This window comes from Myotis davidii, unplaced genomic scaffold (genome assembly GCF_000327345.1).
Source record: "Myotis davidii unplaced genomic scaffold, ASM32734v1 scaffold415, whole genome shotgun sequence".
Lineage (NCBI taxonomy): Eukaryota > Metazoa > Chordata > Mammalia > Chiroptera > Vespertilionidae > Myotis > Myotis davidii.
In genome coordinates, this window is record NW_006287951.1 from 3,516,405 (window position 1) to 3,537,429 (window position 21,025).

General features: G+C 37.8%; 1 protein-coding gene across 2 annotated transcripts in view; it reads left to right on the forward strand.

Moving 5' to 3' along the window:
- The window catches only part of PPP2R3A (protein phosphatase 2 regulatory subunit B'', alpha), a 117,834-nt gene that overhangs the window by 16,748 nt on the left and 80,061 nt on the right, over window positions 1-21,025 (forward strand). For both annotated transcript variants that reach the window (XM_006759809.2, XM_006759810.2), the window contains exons 3-4: window positions 7,520-7,786; window positions 14,017-14,120. In XM_006759809.2, the coding sequence (XP_006759872.1) occupies window positions 7,520-7,786; window positions 14,017-14,120 (371 nt within the window). The remainder of the gene's footprint in view (window positions 1-7,519; window positions 7,787-14,016; window positions 14,121-21,025) is intronic.

Genomic DNA, 21,025 nt, shown 5'->3' on the forward strand with positions numbered 1-21,025 from the left:
GAACCTGGTGACTGAACCTGGCTGGAGAACCTGGACAGAACCTGGCTGGAGAACCTAGCAAGTGAACATGGCTACAGAACATGGCTGGAGAACCTGGAAAACCAGGCTGGTGAACCTAGCAAGAGAACATGGACACAGAACTTGGCTGGAGATTGTGGCTAGAGATCCTGGCAAGGCTGCTGATCAACTGAACGCTGTCTCCGTGTCATTCTGTCTTCGCCGACTCCGTCCACACCTTTGGGGACCCCTGGACCTGCTGGGGTTGGACCCCGGCACTTTATGATGATCCAAGTCCACTAAATGAACACTAAATATTCACTCATCATAGAGTCATTAAATGTTTTGTTGTGTATAATGTGTCTTCGTTGAAAATCTAATAACTACGGCAACAACTGTATGAGACATTTTTGTGTCATCATCATTGCTTAAGTATTCATCATGTAGAACATCATGTGCAAGATTTGTATGGCAGTGGATAGCCTACCTTACATAGGTATAAAGTGAGTAATATTTAATATAAAATAATGTGTTCACTTTCTAACTGTTTTGTAACTTTGCTTTCAAAAAAATTACATTACCATACAGTATACCTCTCTAATAATTGGAGAAATTGGGTATCAGCCTATCATTACAAGTAAGTGGTTTTTCTAGAAATAAACAGTGTTTCCAATGCTGTATTATGAATATGACTATAATACTGTTTGCCATAAAAATTTTATAACCATTCATTAGTGTATAGTCTATGCTATTGTGAAACAGTTGTATTGATTACAATAGGCTACCATAAAGCAATCATATTGCTGCTGCTTCATTATCAATGCACAGATCATCATACCTGCTAGAACATCTATCCCCAAGTTTTAGGAACACTGAGAGGCAAAAACAAAAATACTAGATTTATGGATTCTTTCTGTTATTAGTCATGAAATGTGTTCCTATCATTTGGAGGTAATTGAAGCAAGACACAGAACTGCTTATTAGATCTGTTTTGCTGCAACCAGTGAAGTTACCAGTAAGCCTCAAGGATTAGGCCAGGAGCAAAGAAACCAGATAAACACCACCACATGGCCTTCTCCCCCTACTCCAGTGTATCATTGTAAGAGTAAAATAACATTAATAACACAAAACAAGCTATTAATTAAACATTTTTTTAAAAAACACCAGGTTAGAGCATAAAGAGAAGGATGGTAAAGTTTAGGATAAAGATTAATTAGCTTGTAATCTTTTTCTTCTCAAAGCTTATTTACAATGATATTTTAAACAAAGTCTGTAATTCCGTGTGATTTTTTTAATCTACTCTAACAGAGCCAAGGTAAGAAAGGCTTTTTAAAATTGAGATATAATTCACATAGTATACAATTCACACTTTTAAAGTACACAATTTTTTGGTTTCTAGTATTTTCAACAAGATTATGCAACCATCAGCACTATGTAATTCCAAAACATTTTCACCACCTCTACCTTCAAACCTGTATTTATTAGCAGTTTATAAATCCCTTAGCCCCTGGCAATCACTAATCTACTTTGTCAGGAGGGGGATGAAAAGTCACCCCCTGAAGCCACAGGTTGGTGTTGGGAAGAAGCGGGTGTGCTTTAACTGAAAAAGCATTAATTACGTCATAAGCCAAAAGTCCTAGTGGCATTCATAACAAATTTTTTTTGGTGTTTTAATTTGGAAGTAAATAATGAAGGAGGAAAATAGATTTCTAGGCAAAACTGTAAGGAAAAAAACAGGAAAGATACCTAGCTCAAAGAGTGAACATTTAAGCCCAGTGAGAGAAAATTGGGGGCGGGGGGGGCGGGGGGGGAGGCATTGAAGCATTAGCCAGTGGTTTCCATTGTAATCCTTTTTCAACCGTAGTATATATTGGAAGCTTTCAGGTAAGATTTTGTTTGAGTGGAGAATTACATACCTTAAAAAGGAAAAAGAAATTTGAAAACCTCAGGTTTAAATATATAAGCCAAATGTATACATTATAAAGTGTTGTCAGAATGTCTTGAAAGGAAATCAAGAAAAAAAGCTAACTTAAGTTGTGGGAAACAATTGAATTTAATTCCTTCTAAATTAGACAAAGGTTCAATAGAATGGAGTTGTGAGATGTTTTGGGTTTGGGGGTTTACTTGGTAATGCTATTTGGTTTATATTTTCTAGAAGTAGAAAATAAATATTGACTGAATAATGTGGTTGATCAAAAATAAATATTGAAGTCTAAATGTTAAACATGAGAGAGTACTTGAAGCATCTCTTGTAAATAACTCTACAAGGCAGAACTTTAATATATGATAAAAAATAATAGAATATTTTAAAAATCTGAGATGATTTGTTTAAAGCCCATTGAAGGGGAAAACAGCCACAAATTAAAAATGTAATATTGTCAAAAAAGCAACCAAGTGAGTTGCTCAGTTTAAAAGGAACAAAAAAGGTTAAAAAAATGTAATATGTCATTGCTATTTGATCAGCTTTTGTACCTTAATGGTAGCTAAATTGCACTCATTTATATGTATCGAAAGCTGCTTTCTTATGGCATCAATTGTTCCACTTTCCTAACTAACACTTTGACAATATATTTTCAAATGTATCCTGATCTAGAATCACTTCCAAAAAGTATTTTTGATGATTAACATAGTCATCTGTAAACAAACAAAAAGGATATTATTTTTAGATCTGACACCAAGGAATATCTTTGTATGTTACCATTTGAGGATGAAATTTTGTTTTTCTCCATATTTTGACTGGATATAACTAGAGAGTTTTGGATATTTGCTTCCCTTCAAATAAGAAATAAACTATTCTTAAAATAATAGTTTCAAGTTTGAAGTGCAGCTTGTTCTTTCATAAAATATTAAATAGCAAAATCAAAAATGTTCTTTCTCTTCTAGTTTGAGGAGAAACTGTCTGAATTGACACCTCACATACTCTGGGTTTAAAAAGTTAGCATTATCTGAGAAGTCGCTATTTTTAGGTCCACTGTAATGTTTCTAACTTTGGCGCTCAGAGTAGTGGGTGCTTCCTTTCCCATAAGGCTCCGTATTCTCACCATGTGCAGGTCAATTTGACATAAAGCTACCTACCAGGAGCAACAGGCCCATTACAGTTCTTATTTCTAACTTGAAAATTATGAGCAGGTATTGGGAGCCACAGGCTGTATTTGGGAACCAGCTGCATGTCAGTACAAGCATGGATTGTGGTCTCTGGAGGCTGGGAGAGCACAATGCTTGAGCTTAATTTCTTTGGAAGATAAGAAGAAAAAAATACCTTTCTACCTGACAAGATTGACAGCGTATTAAACCTGACTATCTTCAGAAGTGTGCTGGACAGTTGCAAAGTAAACATCCACTTTTCAAAAATGATGATCAAGGAAACATCTCTACGAAGGGATCCGGATTTAAGGGGAGAGTTAGCTTTTCTGGCAAGGGGCTGTGATTTTGTTCTCCCGTCACGTTTTAAGAAGCGGCTAAAGTTATTTCAGCAGACACAGGTTTGAAACTTGGGTGTTTCTTTTAAAATATTTTCATTACTAATAAAACCACCCAATGAACTAACTTACAAGTAATTTACAGCTCACTTGATATTAGATCAAGGAATTAATCTGTGTGCTCTATTCAGCTATTTACAGAAAGCTATTTGTAGAGAGATTCCAACAGGTTTAAAAATAGACCTTCTGGACCTGAGTACAGTACTCACATTTTTCTCTGTAGAGAGGGAATTGGTTTTAGAATAAATACAACTTAACACATATTTTACAATTTGGGGGGGCGGGTAGAATTTCTGTGTTAAAAGTCCTGTATATACTTTGAATCAATAGGCTATGTTTGAATAGCATACATCTGTAATGAATATTTTTTTAAGTATAGATCCTGTTAATCCTTTTTTTCTTTGAAGGAAGAACTAGTTTTATATTTAGACAATTGTGTGTATAATATTTTCCCTTTTAAATGTTAACATCACTTTTATTAAAGAGTAATAAAGGGTGGCAATTAACTTCTGGGTGGTGAAAGAATGTCCCCCTCAGCAAGCTGTGAGATTGAATCATTTCTGCCCGCAATGACTACTTTGCAGAGCCCTTGCTAACTTGCTTACACTGTTATGGCCAGTGCCTCACCAAACAAGTACCTAACACTGACTACAGTACAAATCAAGGGCCATACAAATGATGGCCATCCAGAACCCAGCAACAAACCATAGTTTCATAGTTATTCTGACCCAGAGTAATTTCAAATTATTTGATTGGACCATATTATTTGACTGGAAGGTGTTTTTTAATAGCTCAAAAATTATCAAATATTGGAAATGCTACAGTGATATAATGTTATAAGGATACTATTCAGAAGAAATCTCTAAATGATACTGTGTTTATAAAGGGAAAAACTGAAATGGAGAATTGAGATACTTTTACCCAGCTAATTCTGTTTTAGTGCTGTTCCTAGATCTGAGTGAAACAATTTTATTGAAAGTGAGCAGATGCTAAACTTGCTGGTAAATCTGGCAAAATTTATATTACTGTGTTTTGTTTTATAATGTTAGTAAAAAGTCAGTTTTATTAAACTACATTAAAGTTTAAATTCAATGGAAAGTAAATTGATACAACCAAAAGTTCACAATATGCATTCTTTATATTTTCCCTTTTAAATATTAACATCACTATTATTAAATGTGTATCAACCAATGAATTGATAAATAGTTGCCTATCCATAAATTTCTCTGTGTTAAGAGGTACACTTAAGGAAAGTAAAATAGACTATTACATAATCAAATATTTTCTCTTTCAAATAAAAACTTTGACAGATAGCCAGGGTTTGTTCTGAATGTCACTTATTTCTATCAGAGTAAAAGAGTAGAGTCAACATTGAAGGCTTTCCTTTAAATCTTCCCCACTAGCATGTGTTCATTAGACTATTGGGTTTCATCCTCACTGGCACCAGTGGTCTTAATCCTACAGTTATAACTGCTCTGGATGTCACACATGGGAAACATTTTGGGGAAACCAAAAAATAATTTTGATGATTGTATACTTGTCTCACAAATCTTTTTTAGCATAGAATAATAGAAAGGCAATAACACTAATATAAGTAACCTAGGTAAAGACCTGAAGAATTACATGCCTTATTTTAGAAGTTTAAGAACAATTTCTATTGTCATTGACTCAAGACTATGTAATATTTGCAGATTTAGCACCAAGGCAGAGAGAAATGTTTACTTAGAATAGATTATCAGTTTGTTAAATCAGAAGTGGTTTGTAAAGTTTAAATTCTTTATAAATGTGATTATTTTATTTATTATTGAATCTGCAGAACCATGCCAGGTTATGTTTAATGTTTTAAGATTCCCCACCCTTTACCTTAAATAAGGACATATCGTACCCAGCACTGTTTTGAACCTTTTACCTGTGTAATGTCCTTGCTTTTTACTCCTGTAATTTCCTTTAATCCTCACAATATCCTAAGAAGTAAGGATTTTAATTTGTTTTATTACTGAAATTCTGAAAGATTATGTAACTTTCCTGAGGTCATAGGGCTAGTAAGCCATCACTGTTTTCTGTTAAGTTTTTCATCTTTCATTGGTACCACTTCCCTCTATGCAATTTCTTCCTAGACTTCTTCTTTACATGGCTGACATCCTGATAGTGCAGCAGTGGCTCGGTGTGACCAACTGGCCTTCATAGCCCCAGTAGTATTATAATATATGAGTAGACTCCACTCTTTGTATTAATATCAGGTATTAACATGAGAAATGGGTCAGGTATAACAAAAAAGGAGGTTCAATCTTTTTTTTTTATTTATCTTTTAAATATGTCTTTATTGATTTCAGGGAGGAAAGGGAGATAGAAATATCTTTTTTTTTTGTAGTCCTTCTAAGAAATTCTTTTTTTTTTAATTTTATTTTTTATTATAAAGGGTATTACATATGTGTCCATTTTTTCCCCCCGCCCAAGACAAAAGGAGGTTCAATCTTATTCATCATGTATTTATGTGAATGAATCTTCCTATAATACTCATGTTTTTCAAAGTTAACAAAGATTTTTGTCCTGAATCTAAATATCATGTTATAAGCCTTTATGTCAAAAGGAAATATGATAGTCAGATCCACTTACAGATAAGTTATTATTCAAACTTTAGGAATGGCATTAGGATAATTTAAGGGAAAACACTCAAGCAATACTTGGTGTTCACAGTGAATTTAAAATCTAGTTGGTCAACAATCATGCCATCTTTTATATTTATACGGCATCTAATACAGTGTCAGTCAAAATTAAGAGTAGAAACTTAAACTCTGAAAATCTTCATGGGATCTTTTTGCTTTCTCTTCTAGGACTCTCTGAACTAAATTTAGTCTTCATTGATAAAATAAACTTCTCTAATTAAATGGATAATCTTCATCTCCCTATTTCTCTCCACCCCCTTTTTATACTGTCCTTGCTGTAAAGTATATAACGTATAAATGAGTTAATAAACAGTAAAGGAAGTTTGGCTGTGATGAAATTAATGACCATGATCCTTGCCTATTAGAATGTACCAAAAATGAGAGCAATTTGTATCTTGGGAAAAAAATGGCATACCTCTAGTGGCAAGTAAATTGGCCTGGTAGAAGACATTCCAAAACAAAAATGCTTTCATTTTCTTAACCAATGGACATAAGACACTGGGGAGTAGGGGAGGCCAGGGGATTGTCAAGGGCGGGGGGAAAAAATGGACACATGTAATACCCTTTGTGATACTTTAAGCAATAAATAAATAAAATACAAGAAAAAAATGCTTTAATTTTCTTAACAAAGACTTTCTCTGCATCAGGGCTGGCAGTGATTCTACCTAGACAAATTTAAACTAGAGAAGAAAGTGAAAGGACACTCCCTCCAATAGATTTTAGATCTACATAATTAAAAATTTATTCTGCCTAGTAAAGGAGAGAAATGCACTAAAAGACCAAGAACAGTCTTCAAAAAGAATTTACTAATCCAATTCTAAAGACTAAGAATACACTTTGAGATTCTTAATATGTCAGCTGGCATTGCTCTCAAATGTCTGCCATAGCCTGGCTGGCATGGCTCAGTGTTTGAGCGTTGACCTATGAATCAGGAAGTCACAGTTCGATTCCCGAACATGGTATATGCCCAGGTTGTGGGCTCTATCTCCAGTGTGGGGTGTGTAGGAGGCAGCCAATCAATGATTCTCTCTCATTGATGTGTCTTTCTCTCTAGCCTTCTCCCTTCCTCTCTGAAATCAATAAAAAAAAAATATTTTAAAAAGATGCCTGCCATATAATTTATGGAAAATATAGGATTTTTAAGCATTAATTTATATAAACTCAGGTATTGACATATGGTTGATGTATTAATATATTTAGTATGGATAAGCATTCCCTAGAAACATGCTTGCCACCCTCTAGAATAGAGTGAGCTCTTAATCTCTGCTGTCTCTAATTGTGGCTTATGTATACCTAACCTCTTATTACTGGTGAGAACTTTCAAGAAATATATGCTGTTTATAATTTATGTGTCTCAAACTCAGATTTTCCTTCCAGATTCAAAATAAACCAGAAAAGAAGCCTGGAACCCCCTTGCCACCTCCAGCCACCTTTCCAAGTATTCCCCAGCCTCTCTCTCCTGTTCCTCATGTGAATAAGGTTGTGAACGCACCATTGTCCATAAACATTCCACAGTTCTACTTTCCTGAAGGACTCCCAGATGCCTGCAGTAACCATGAGCAGATTCTAAGCAGGATTGAAGCTACTTTCATGGATATTGAAGATCAGAAAGCAGATATTTATGAAATGGGGAAAATTGCCAAGGTAATACAACTACTAAGTGATGTATATTTGCCCTTACCCTAGCAGTTCCAATCTCCCTCTCTTCACTGCCTCTTTGCTCTTTGCTTTTAAGCATGCATAGGGCTTTTCTTCACATGTTGAAAAAATGTGTTTGATCCTGATATATCTTTAGCTATGGTCCTATTACATGGAACTGTTAAGTTTGAAGAAAACCTTAGTGGACTTCTAGTCCAGCTTCTCATTTAATATAGGAATTGCATCCATGATATCACTGACATACAAATTCTCTGTTTGAATGCTTTCAGTGACAGGAAACTCACTATTTTACCAAGCAACCTATTTCATCATTAAATATAGCCTTACTTGTTAGACATATGTCTCTTGTGTTGAATACAAATCTTATTTTTTGTTCTCACCCAATAATCATAACTCTTTGTCCTAAAGCCAGACCAGGAACAACTAGGCCAGCTCAACACTGTAATTCTACTCAGAAATAAATGGATTTTTCCTAAGAAGCAAGTCTTTGATACTTTCCAGTATATCCAACTGCTTTTAAGTTCTTAGCTCCTAATGCCAGGACTACTATAAAATTTTTAGTAACTGGATTATATGCCTCTATCCTTCTCCTAGAACAGTTACTACTGAGCATGACCATCACATTATATTTGATCATGCCATTTCCCAGCTCAGCAATATTCAGGGATTCCTACCACTCATAGCAGTGCTTTCTTTTGGTTGGGTTTTATTTTTATCATGCACATATGTTGGAGAGTCAGATCATGCCTGGGAATTTAGCAGTGATTTCAGGCTGTGCTTCAAGAGACAGAGGGGTTTGGTAGGCTAAGAGCTGCATGTGGACAAGTAGGAGACCAAGTGGGAGCTCCCAAGACCCCATGCACACTTACACTGGGAATGATTTCCCCTGCTCTTAAGAATAATATTTAAAAGTTTGAAAACTGATATTGAGGATAAAACCCAAACTACTGTTGTGCGTGTGAGTCTGACCCACTTGCCCTCCCAAGGCACATCTCTGCATTTGGGCTCTCAGTTCTCCCCTCCAAAATGGGTTTTCACTCTTGCCAACCCCCATGTCACCTATCCTGTAAGACCAAGCTTCCAGTATGTCTTTGGAATCCCCACTCCTGTCGTGCCCTGTTTTCTCCCCTACCTCTAACTTTAGAACATTTGTTACTGCTGTTAAATACTTTGCAAATAGAGTGATTTTAAGATAAATGAAAAGGAATTATTTCATTCCCCCTTTCTTCACTCCTAATCTTAGAAGTTATTTGTTGATCCCTTAGCTGTTTCTAATGAAAAACAGACTCATTCCAGAAATAAGAGCTCACCGGTTTTCACTCTCTTTTACATATGAGGAAACTGAAGTCCCGCAGTACTTACCTAAAGTCAGAATTAATTGGTGCATGTCAGGAGACAAGTCCTCTAACTCCTAGCACTGTGTTATTTCTGCCATGTTATCTCACCTGAACATAGGCTAACATACCATTAGCTAACTTCCAGTTATAGCCACCCTAATAAATTATTACTTCTTTCAGGGCATTGGCATTTTCTTACCTGAAGCTTTGAGAAATAGCTGTTGTAGGAACCAAAATGGTGAATTATCTAAATGGGCTAGAAATATGAATCTAAACCCAAAAGATAGAATTTGGCAAGGATGAATGAAGACTACATCTGGAGATAACATGTTAACCAAATAAATGCCAAACGGTATTTCTAACATGGCAACAGTGTGTGAGAGAGACAGGCGTTTTTCCTGGACTGCTTCAGACAGGCAAACCAGGAGAGACTGTGTAGATTAAGGGACATAGTTGTTCCCTGGTGCTGTGCTGGGCTCACCACACCTGGAGAGAGAGCCAGTCCAGGTGATTAGCGCCTTACTGTCAGAGACCTGTTCCCTACTCTGTCTTGAATTCAGGTCTTCTGGGTTGACCTTCCTCCTCTGAATATTCCCAACCCTTGACTGAGGAACCTGTTTTGGCCTTTCTGCCCCTACTCAACGGTTCAGTGGCCCTCTAGCACTCAACAGATTCAGAGGAGAGAGCAGAAAGCCTAAGTTGGTCAAGGGAGGTACAGGAAAGAGTATAATCAAGTCAAGGATAGGTCTGTGCATGCTGGGGAGTCAGAAGAAGGACTTTGCTATTTATAGGCAGTGAGGATCAATCTGTATGTCAGGAAAACTGCCAGTGTTAAAGCTGACAGCATAGAAAAGTTTAAAAAGCTAGAAAACTATTTTGTTTAGTAAACAGTCATTTACATAACAATTTGCTCTTTATACGTAATCATCATGTGGCACAGTAGCCAATATACATACATGGCTGATTAACTTGTCTGAATTGTACTTGATTGTAGCCCTAAATTCCACATATGAGTGCCAACCATTGGTGTTCATTGCTCTTAGACCTTAATTGTCGGTTGAGGTAGCAAGGTAAATTGCTCATACCTTAAAAAGTTAAAAATAACATTGCACATAAAAGTGAGAGTGTGTGTGTATAATGACCTCAGAAAATCTCACAAGTGCATTGGTTGGCATTGTTTTGTTTTGGATTATTGTGTCAGCGCATGTTATTGGATTTTGTCTATTTTAAAAATTTATTTAATCGTGTCTTCCAGTTAGCTAATCCCCATAAAACCAGCTTTTACTTGGCTGTGGCTGTCCTCTTAGCACTCACTAAGCCATTCTTATTTTCAGCCATTCTTTACTGTGCTGACTGCTCTTCTCTGGAACTATGCACCTGCATACCTTGCACTCTTTATGCTTGTGTTCTCACAAGATGTGGTCATGTGAAAAGGAGAAGAAAGATAACCTTTAAGGGAGATTGAGGGGAGAGGTGGTTGGAGCAATAAATGAACATTTTTATGGATTCTTGTAGTTTATAAAGTTATTTGGAAGGCCAGCTTGAATTGCAATATACTTTTAGTGACATTTAAGTATAGCTTTAGAGGCTGTGGTCTGTTTTTTTAAGTGCAAAGAAATCTCTGTGTTCATAAAGTCTGCATCTGTTGGTGAAGTTTAGCTTATTCACCTTGAACCTCAAATAGTGCTGGAGAGATTAATGCCCATTGTGATTAAATGCTCAGTGTGTAGTGTATACTTCTTTCCACAGCTTTAAGTGATGATGGAGAAGTAATGAGAGAATGAATCTAAGAGGGGCAAAGGCAGTGCAGGAACAGAAACTGAGGACCAGTAGGAAAAGCATTTGTCAGAGACTGAGCCTCTAGCAGGAAGTTGGGGGAAAAGAATGTAACTGTTTTCTGAACCATACAAAGCCCTCCAGCTCCTCTTCTGGCTGTTGTAACATCATCTTTTTTTTCCTCTTTAAATATGTTTTTATTGATTTCAGAGAGGAAGGGAGAGGGAGAGAAAGAGAGAGAGAAACATCAATGACAAGAAAGGGGCAGTGAATGTCCTGCCTCCTGACTGCCCCCTACTGGGAATTGAGCCCATAACCCAGGCATGTGCCCTGACCGGAAATCAAACCTCAACCTCCTGGTTCATGGGTCAACACTCAACTACTGAGCCACACCAGCTGGGCTGATGTAGCATCATCTTGACTCATCATACCTCTGGCCTGTAAAGTACCCTCTGTACCTTTAGTTCTTCATCTGAAGAATGGGATAAAAATACCTGCCCTCACCCTAGCCGGTTTGGCTCAATTGATGGAGTTCGATTCCAGTCAAGGGCACATACCTGGGTTGCAGGCTCAATCCCTGGCCCTGATCAGGCGCGTGTGGGAGGCAACCAATCCATGTGTCTCTCTTACATCAGTGTTACTCTGTCTTTCCCCCTCCTTTCCATTCTCTCTAAAAATTAATGGAAAATATCCTCAGGTGATTAAAAAACAAACAAACAAACAAAAAAACACTGCCCTCTTCAACATGGGGACCAAACAAAGTAACAAGAGGAGACATTTTAAAATGTTAAAGAACATAGCAAATATTGGTGATTGTATTTTCCTGTGTGTATTTAGACAACCTTGCTTTCAGCTCTTTATGTTGTTAGGCCATTCTTAGATCAAATTATAGGTGTTACGTTTCCTTTGTTCCAATGACTTTGATTGCCACATTGACTCTTGCCTGCTCCTATAAACCTAAGTTTCCTAAACTCATTTTCTGTATCTCCCTGTATTCCCCCACTTGTCATCCATCCTCTTCCTTTGTAAAAAGTCTTGACCCTGGCTTGTTCTCTCCTCTGTTATAAAAGGCTGTATTCTGTTGCCCTCATATGAATATCATTTACTTTTTTAGATTCTTATTAATCTCCTGATTACCTTTATCTTAATTCTTTGTTTTTAAGCAGATGCAGGCCAACCATACTTCTTTTTTTAATAGCCAAGGTACAATGTCTATAGTCCTTGCCATTCACTGCCCCTTCCCATTTTTTTCCTGTGGCATATTCTCCAGGGGTCTGATACCCTAACACTTGTTTGCTCAGGATACCCCACTATGAGAAAAATAGGTCAACCCTTTTCAATCTACTTTAAAACATCCATTCTCTACCTTCTCTGTTAGGATTTTGCCTTTGGGTCATAATAAATGTTTGTTAATCTCGGTGGCTTATTACTCCTTATAAGCTGACATATATGTATTTTAATAGGAGTCCAAGGGAATAAATGTAAATAGCCGCATGGGAGGTGATAAGCACACAGCCTTTGGAAGGGTTCAGCTTGGGCTGGTGACCACTTCTCAAGGTTGAGCTAAAAGATTCCTAGTCCCTTCCAATTCTGAAAAATCCATGAATGACTAATGGTGCGAGTTTCAAGAACTTTGGCAAGTCAGTTCCAATCTCTCTGTGTACTTGCTGTTTGTGGCTCTGCAACCCCACCTTCTTACTACAGGCTATTCTTTCAGCTTCCCCAGCAGTTGCCAATTGCCTGTCACATCTGAGAGCATTTTCTTGGCAAACCACCATTTTGCATGAAAGGATTTGGATTGGGGAAAGTGGATTTGACAGTTTACAACCCAAAATATATTAATTGTGAGCTTTGGACCTTGGCAATCATAACTTATACAATAAACAATCTGGTTGCTAAGCAACACTTTTCCCTCATTCTTGACCTCAGTGGAGGTATTTGAACTCTGGACTTATGAAATCTTAAATTCCCTCCTGCTTGCAGAACATGCTTTAGTGGCCTTGGCAGGAGCAGCATCTTATTTCTGCCCTGTACTTACCTCCCTTGTTTGAATCTCACCTTCCATAGCCTCCTCTCTGACATGAACCCAGCAGGCATGGGCTTTCTCAGCATAACTAATCGCAGGCTGGGATTAGTCTTCAGTCTTCTGTAGAGCTCCCCCTTGTGCTAAGGCCTCACAATAGGCACAACTTCACCTAATGTGGATTCACATCTTCTCAACCTCCAATGGAGAAACTCAATGATGAAGGCTCAACAGATCCTACATCTAATATGAATAATACGAATTTCTTTAATAGCAAGATGTGTCTCTTTGAAGAGTTCCAGGTTTGGGAATATGTTTTACATGTGTATACAAAATTGGTAACATTTAGAGATCTAATTGAAAGAGCTTTTTATTGAGGAATAAAATATTATCTTTTTAGGGTATTATAATTGCTTTGTATTCATTCCCAGTTCTTAAGGCTTTTATGATATGTGGTAGCTTTTATAATTTGTTGTAGCTTCTAATACATAAATAAACTGTAGCATTTTGATTTTTAACTTTTATCTTTTACCTGAATTGTAACCATTCAAATAGATTTATAGCTACTTTCTTGAGCAGTCAAGGCTTTTCTGGTTGTTCTTGAACGTGGGGCCTAACATAATATGCAAAGGAGAGAGTGGGAGACAGAAGTGAAGTGTATTAACACCAAATGACCAAGTAATAAAGGTGATTGTAGTTTTCTGCATAGGAAGGAAGGGTATGCACAACCATGACATTTAATCATTTCTTTTTCTTCCTAGAAGGTAGAAAATATATGATGTAAGAGTGGTAGGAAGGGGAAAGACTGATTACTTTAATGTCAGGATCGGAGAAAGAAGCATCACTATAAATGAACTTAGAGAAAAGGTGTCAATGAATTCCATTTTCTTCATTAAACATCCCTCTATTTTGTTTCCCCTGTCTCTACCTGAGAAATGTGCTTCTGTCTCAGTTTTGCTCCCCCAAGGTCCCTTTTGTCCACTATGGCTTGAAGAGTAAAAGCCACAAAAGCCCTTTCTTTGGCCATATTATCTCTTCACTGCCCCTTGGCTTACACTGTATTTATGTTTTATTTGCAGGTCTGTGGCTGTCCTCTCTATTGGAAAGCTCCCATGTTCAGGGCTGCAGGGGGAGAGAAGACAGGATTTGTGTCCGCACAGTCATTTATTGCCTTGTGGAGAAAGTAAGTATGTGAGCAGTTTCTCTGAGGCTAGGCTAAGAATTGTCTGGTCCTCATGACACGCTTTATAAAGCACACTCATTTTATTCATTTTTTCATTTTCCTTTACCCTTTATTTCCACAAGTAAAATTCAATGATTCACAGCCATTTATACCCACACACAAATCCTTTTCATAAGCCTTTATCTTATATGTCCCTAAGCAGTAAATTAGATCTTCAGAAATACCTCTAAAATAACCATTTGATAGTTTCAGTTTTACTTGTTAAATTTGAGTCTTAGGATTTGACTCTTGTCATAGTGACGTAAGTGCAAACCACATGTATCACAAGCAAATACAACTTCCATTCTCATATGATCAAATTTAGAATTGTGTCCAGTTGATTCATTAAAAATAATTGAATTGTAAAAAATGTTTATTGCTACTTTTTGAAAGCTCCAGTTAAGGAACAATTAGTGCATATATCAAGACTCTCTTAGATTTGAACATCTTGACAAATTTTCTTGAATTCAAACCCAACTTTCTTCTTTTTTTTTTCTCCCTGCTTTCTTTAGAAGTTATTTCTTGATTTATTTTATATAAGAGCATGTCACAGCTGGCTCCTTCTACCTCTTTTAACTGATCAACTTTATGTTCTTTTCACCTTTTCTGGTCTAGATACCCTTCCTGGTAAACTATTGGGAAATGCTATTCACCTATTATCATTATCATCATTTAATAATTCACATATAGCCCTGGCCGGTTTGACTCATGGGTCGGAGCATCAGCATGTGGACTGAAGGGTCGCGTGTTCAATTTCCAGTCAAGGGCACCTACCTCAGTTGCAGGCTTCATCCCTGTCCCTGATCAGGGCACATGCAGGAGGCAGGCAATCGATGTGTTTCTCTCACATCGATGTCTCTCTCTCTCTCTCTCTTCTCCCCCCTCTCCTTTCCATTCTCTCTAAAAGAATCAATAGAGCTGGTATGGCTAGAGCATCAGCCTGTGTACTGAAGGGTCCCAGGTTCAATTCCGCTCAGGGGCACATGCCCAGGTTGCAGGCTCGAACCCCAGCAGGGGGCATGCAGGAGGCAGCCAGTCAATGATTCTCTCTCATCATTGATGACTCTATCTCTCTCTCCCTCTCCCTTCCTCTCTGAAATCAATAAGAATATATATATTTTTAAAGTCAATGGAAAATATATCCTTGGGTGAGGATTAAAAAAAAAAAAAAAAGCCCCCAACTCAAGGTCATGGAAGGAACTGACAGCTGAATTTAAAAAAGTAAAAAATAAAATTCACATATACAGTAATAGCAGCATAATTCAGCTTACAGATACTTTCTAATCCAGCCATGAGCAAACTACGGCCCGCGGGCCAGATCCAGCCCGTTTGAAATGAATAAAACTATTGAAAAAAAAAGACCGTACCCTTTTATGTAATGATGTTTACTTTGAATTTATATTAGTTCACACAAACACTCCATCCATGCTTTTGTTCCGGCCCTCCAGTCCAGTTTAAGAACCCATTGTGGCCCTCGAGTCAAAAAGTTTGCCCACCCCTGTTCTAATCCCTTCATAACACCTAAAAGCCCTTAGTAGTATAATGTTTAAAAACATATTAGGTGATTAATAAATGTATTCTTATTTTTTAAAATCTAGCAGCAAGTTGAGTTGACCAGATTCTTTGTGCACTGCTGAAGTAATCAGGGGGTATAAGACTACTGGTTCATGAACTTTTGAAGAACCACCCCAAAGCTAAAAGTTACAAATGATTCATGTTTTCCAGGTGGATTTTAGTCATCTTATTACAGGGAGTAGTTCTAAATTGTTCAGATAACAAGGACTGAAGGGCCCTAGGAGAATCATTCCTCATACACCATCAGGATGACACTCCAAAGTCAGAGTCATTATCACCATTTCACTTCTCCTATAGCAAACGGAAACTGCTGGGTAAATCTACAACTGTCTTCTTTTTTAATGTGTGGATAAGCAGTCCTAAAAGGGAATTACTTTGAGGCTAGAAATACCAAAAACAAAATACTAATTAGCCAGGAGTAAATCAGCAAAGGAATTATTCTTTGCCCTAGTCCAGCAGAACCTGGGGAAAGAAAATAGAGCCTAGAGTCTGAACAGTAGGGAGGTGGGCTTGGATTCCCTCCCTCTTCCCCATCATTAAAACTAGGACTTCAGCCCTGACCAGTTTCACTCAGCAATTAGAGTGTTGGCCCGAGAATCAAGGGGTCACAGGTTCGATTCCCAGTCAAAGGCACGTACCTGGGTTACAGTTTCCCCACCCCTGTCGGGGTGTATGTGGGAAGCAACCCATCGATGTGTCTCTCTCACATCACTGTTTCTCCCCCCCCCCTTCTCTCCTCCCACTCTCTAACAAAATCAATGGAAAAAATACACACACAAAAAAAGGCCAGGACTTCAGCTGGGTGCTCTGATTGTCTATTAATCACTATCATTGTTATTTTAAATCAGCATATAGTATAATAGGAGAATTCAGGAACTTGAAATGTGTATGTGTTCTAGCTTTCATTCAGCTAAATACTTTCATCCTGGTAGGTACCAGGCCTGAAAAGACCTCAGGTGGAGTGTTACTCAAGGGTAGAAGAAATAGGGATATTGCATAGAGATAATTTGTCAGAAGTATCTTCAGCCAGTGAGTTCAGCATTGTTGACAAAAAACCATCTAGCAATCTGGGAAAGCAACAAGAAGTGAATTATGATTGTTTAAGAGAAAATTTTGAGAAAGCTGGGAAATTGAAAAAAAGAAATAGTCTATTCTGTAAAAGATTAGAGCCAGAGAGAACTATAACTACTTATATTCTGTTATTTTGAATATTCTCGGACCCTATGTTTGTGAGCCTGAGGCTGACTGTAGCAAAGGAAAACTAGTATCCAGCTTGATTTACCTACAGTTAGCTGCATAATATTGAGGAAGGTAATAGCCAGTGTTTTTGTCTTAAGACTATGTCACTGAGATAGGATGGATATTTATGTTGGTAGATAGAGCAGCAGCAGGCACAACCAATGTATTCCTTTATTGAGATGAATCATTTTAATTGTATCTCTAGGGAAAAGAGAAGGCAAAAGGCAGGGGAAAGACATGAAGCACAAATCTTTATTTTAGGAACTGGAAGAAACTACTTATCCTATATAATAAAAGCCTAATATGCAAATCAGCCAAACCCGCGGAACGACTGTAGTAAAGCTTTATCTCCTGGCCAGATATAAAATGGTTAGAGTGCCCTCTAGTGGGAACTCCTCTCTGAGCTCTTAAAGCCTTTTAAACGCCTGGTACTTTAAGGGAGACCCTAAGTATGTTATTTTGGGAGATTAAGCAATTTAGCATGATAGTTTGAGTTACCACACTGACCTTGAAAAAGACGTATTTATTTTTGTAATTTTTTGCAAATTGTACCCTTTCCAGAAAGTATCTTGGACCAAACTGTAATATTTTAAACTTTCAAGTACAAAAAATAACTGGCAAATAATGATACAGAATCAAAGCATAGTGATATACACATATGTGTGCTGACTTCCAATAAAAGTCAAATACAAAAGTCACAGTATAACAGGAAATAATTTCCCTCTTGTCCCAATGCTTTTGGGGTAGACGGTTACTAGCCCCTTCCAGGTGGTTTGTGGGTGGACATCTAATGGGCTCTTGTTCCCATGCCTCTGCCCTCCCTTCTTTCCCTGCTCTACTGCCCATTTCATTTTTCTCCTCTGACATGTTTTTCTTATAATAAGGACATTTTTAGGGGGAAGACATTGCTCTACAATTTTGTTGTTTGAGTTCCTAGATTTACCAGCTTTGTAGCATAGATCCTCTCAAATGAAGTTAGTAATATTGTTCATATTTTTATGCTTTACTTCTCTCCTCTTTATGACAACATGTCATTTGTCTATTAATAAAACAATATTTATCTTAAGAGTTCTAGAAATTACCAGTTTAGAATCGCTATGTTTACCTTCTTTCTCCAGCTTTCACGACTTTTTAAAAAATTTATCTTTATTGTTGAAACTATTACAGATATCTGCTTTTCTTCCCCATTGACCCCCTCCAACCCACACCCATTCTCCCCCTGCCCCAGGTCTTCACTACATGCTTTCACAACTTTTATCACCTCTTTTCTCCTGCCATATAGAGTTCACCAGCCACTAGCATTGGCTGTAATTCACCTTTTCTTTGTATTTTATCTTTGTTTCCAATAGCAAAAGACCATACCTGACTTGGCTTTTCCCTTTCATAGTATCTCTCATGTGTCATGTCTGTACAGGTTTTATTTAGTAGTGCTGTTCTTTCTTTAAACATACTCCTTTCCAAATACCTCACTGCCTTTTTGCTGTGATCATCCCACCCATTTTTTAATGCTAAGAGGTGGTTCCTATCAACACCTATTGCGCTAATCTTTTTCTGAACGTATATTTATTAACTTTGGGGGCTTTGAACATGCTGAAGAATGATAAGGAGGATAAATATAAATATCATACTATAGCTTTAATAATAACAAATGAAGTTAGTTATGTATACATCTGCTAGTCAGATCACAAACATTTTTGAGAGTCTTCTGTGTGAACATTGCTGTGCTAGGTGCTAAAGGAAAAAAGAGCTATAAATTTGCCTGCCCTTTAGGTACCAGAGAGATAAAAGAAAGCTAATAGTACCATGGTATAGATAATACATGTAAATTAAATAGTACAAAGATCACTAAGGAATTTAGTTGTCAGAGAACGCTTTTTGGAAGAGGGAAGTAGGTTATTAGCTGGACCTTAAAGAATGTCCAGCATTCAGATAACAGAGTTGTAAGGGGTGGTATTCTAGGAGAGGGGAACAGGATGAGAAATGGCACAGAGGCAAGAATGCCCATGAAGCACTCAGAGAATAGTGGGTCAGGCCCACAGCCTGGAGTCTTAAGTTTCATTTAGCAAAGTAGTAAGATAGGTAGATAGGCAGGCTGCAGCCTAATTACAAAGGGCCTTAAATATCCAACTTAGGCATTTAAACTTACTCTTCTAAGTGGTAGATAGCTACCGAACATTTTTGAAAAGGGGAATTATATAATCAAAGGATGCTTTAGAATGAAGAATTGTCTATATAAGATTGAGTTAACAGGGGGTGAGACAAGATGGCGGCAGAATAGGCATACATGTCCCAAGGCTTATCCCGGAGCAAATAGAATGAAAAGCTGAAACAAATAACATCCACCCCAAATTGGCGAAGGATCCTCAGCTGGTGAGACAGTTTGCAGCCGGGAAGGGCAGAGTTCCCCTGGAAAGGTAAAAACCAGGGATCTGGGCAGGAAAGTTTGCCAGATCTCTGAACCCAGAGGGTCAGAGGGAAACCATGTGGCACCCAGTCACATCCCTTGGGACAGTCACAGCCCCTGACTGGGGAAAGGAGATCCGCAGGACTGTTGGCACCGGGGGATTTGAGATCTGGGTTCCATAATTACGGAGGACTGAGCCTAAAAGGGGCAGCCTGAAGTGCTGACCAGACCATGCAGTGACAGTAAGAGATGAGCTCACAGAGACTCAGTCTTCCTGTTTCTGCAGCCGGCGTTTGTTTGTTTGTTTTAACTGAACCCTGTTCATAGGACATTTCGGAGACAAACACTCACTCATGCTGAGGAGCGGGAGAAGGTGTGAACGAGTGGAATCTGGGGAGAGGCTAGGAAGAGAAGGGGGTCCAGGAGAGGTGGCAGCAAGTTGAGTGCTGAGTCACGCCTGAGACCAGGACCTGGGCAGCCATTTTCTCCTGAGGATATAACTCCTCCCTCCAGTCCCCAGACAAGGAATACAGCCACACCCAGATTCCACCCTGAATGGTACGAAGGACTAAACAAATCTGATTACTCCCTGGGAGTTAACAGGGTCTGGCCTTTAGAGGGGCCTTCAGTCCCAGCAACAGAAAAACAGACATTCCAGAAAACTGGGATCTTAAGCCAGCCAAAGGAATGACATTTTAATTTTTCATTTTTATTTTATTATTATTATTTTGTTAGCTCTCTTTTTGCTTTTTTCTTTGTTTTCCTTTTTTTTGTTTGTTGCTCTTTTTTTGCTTTTTTCTTTGTTTTCCTTTTTTGTTTGTTGCTTTATTTTCTACTTCTTTTCACATTATTTTTTCATCATTCAATTTTATTTTATTTTTACTTGTTATTTTCTATTTTTATACGATTTTTTAAATCAATTTTTTTGTAAATATATTATTTTTTTCCCCTTCTGTCTATATAAGATTGGGTGAATGGGGGAGAGACAAGATGGCGGCAGAATAGGCAGACAGGTCCCAAGGCTTGTCCCAGGGCAAATAGAATGAGCAGCTGAAACAAATAACTTCCACCCCGAATTGGCGAAGGATCCTCAGCTGGTGAGACAGTTTGCAGCCGGGAAGGGCAGAGTTCTTCTTATCCACTCATCCTTTTTGTACTTCCTCTATACTGAAGTGAGGTCCTCCCCATATTTATCCAATTCTTAACCTTATTTCCTGTATATCAGCCCAGCCTCTACAGATTCTGCCCCCACCCTCTTTACTGAGTGTTTGTATTTGTTTGGTTTATCTATAGCTCTGTGGTGTTTTCTCCATAAATATATATTCTCCTTTTTCTTTTCTCTCCTATCTTTTTTTCTCTCTCTTAGATATCATTTGTGCTCTCTCTTCTCTCCCCCAATTATCTTTTCTCGGGTGGTTGCTTATATTGGCGTTATCAGTGCTGTGAGTACATTCATGCTTTGTTCCCTTTGGGTCATGTCTTGTTAAGGTGAATATTTTGGGATTAGTGTTCTACATTCTATTTTCATGTTTCCTTTAGCATCCTTTTACTCTACCTCCAATTTACCTTTATGCCAAAACTCTCTGCCTCACTTTTCCCCTTTTGTTGTCCTGTTTCTCTTACCCTATTCCTGCTTTAGATTTTTCCT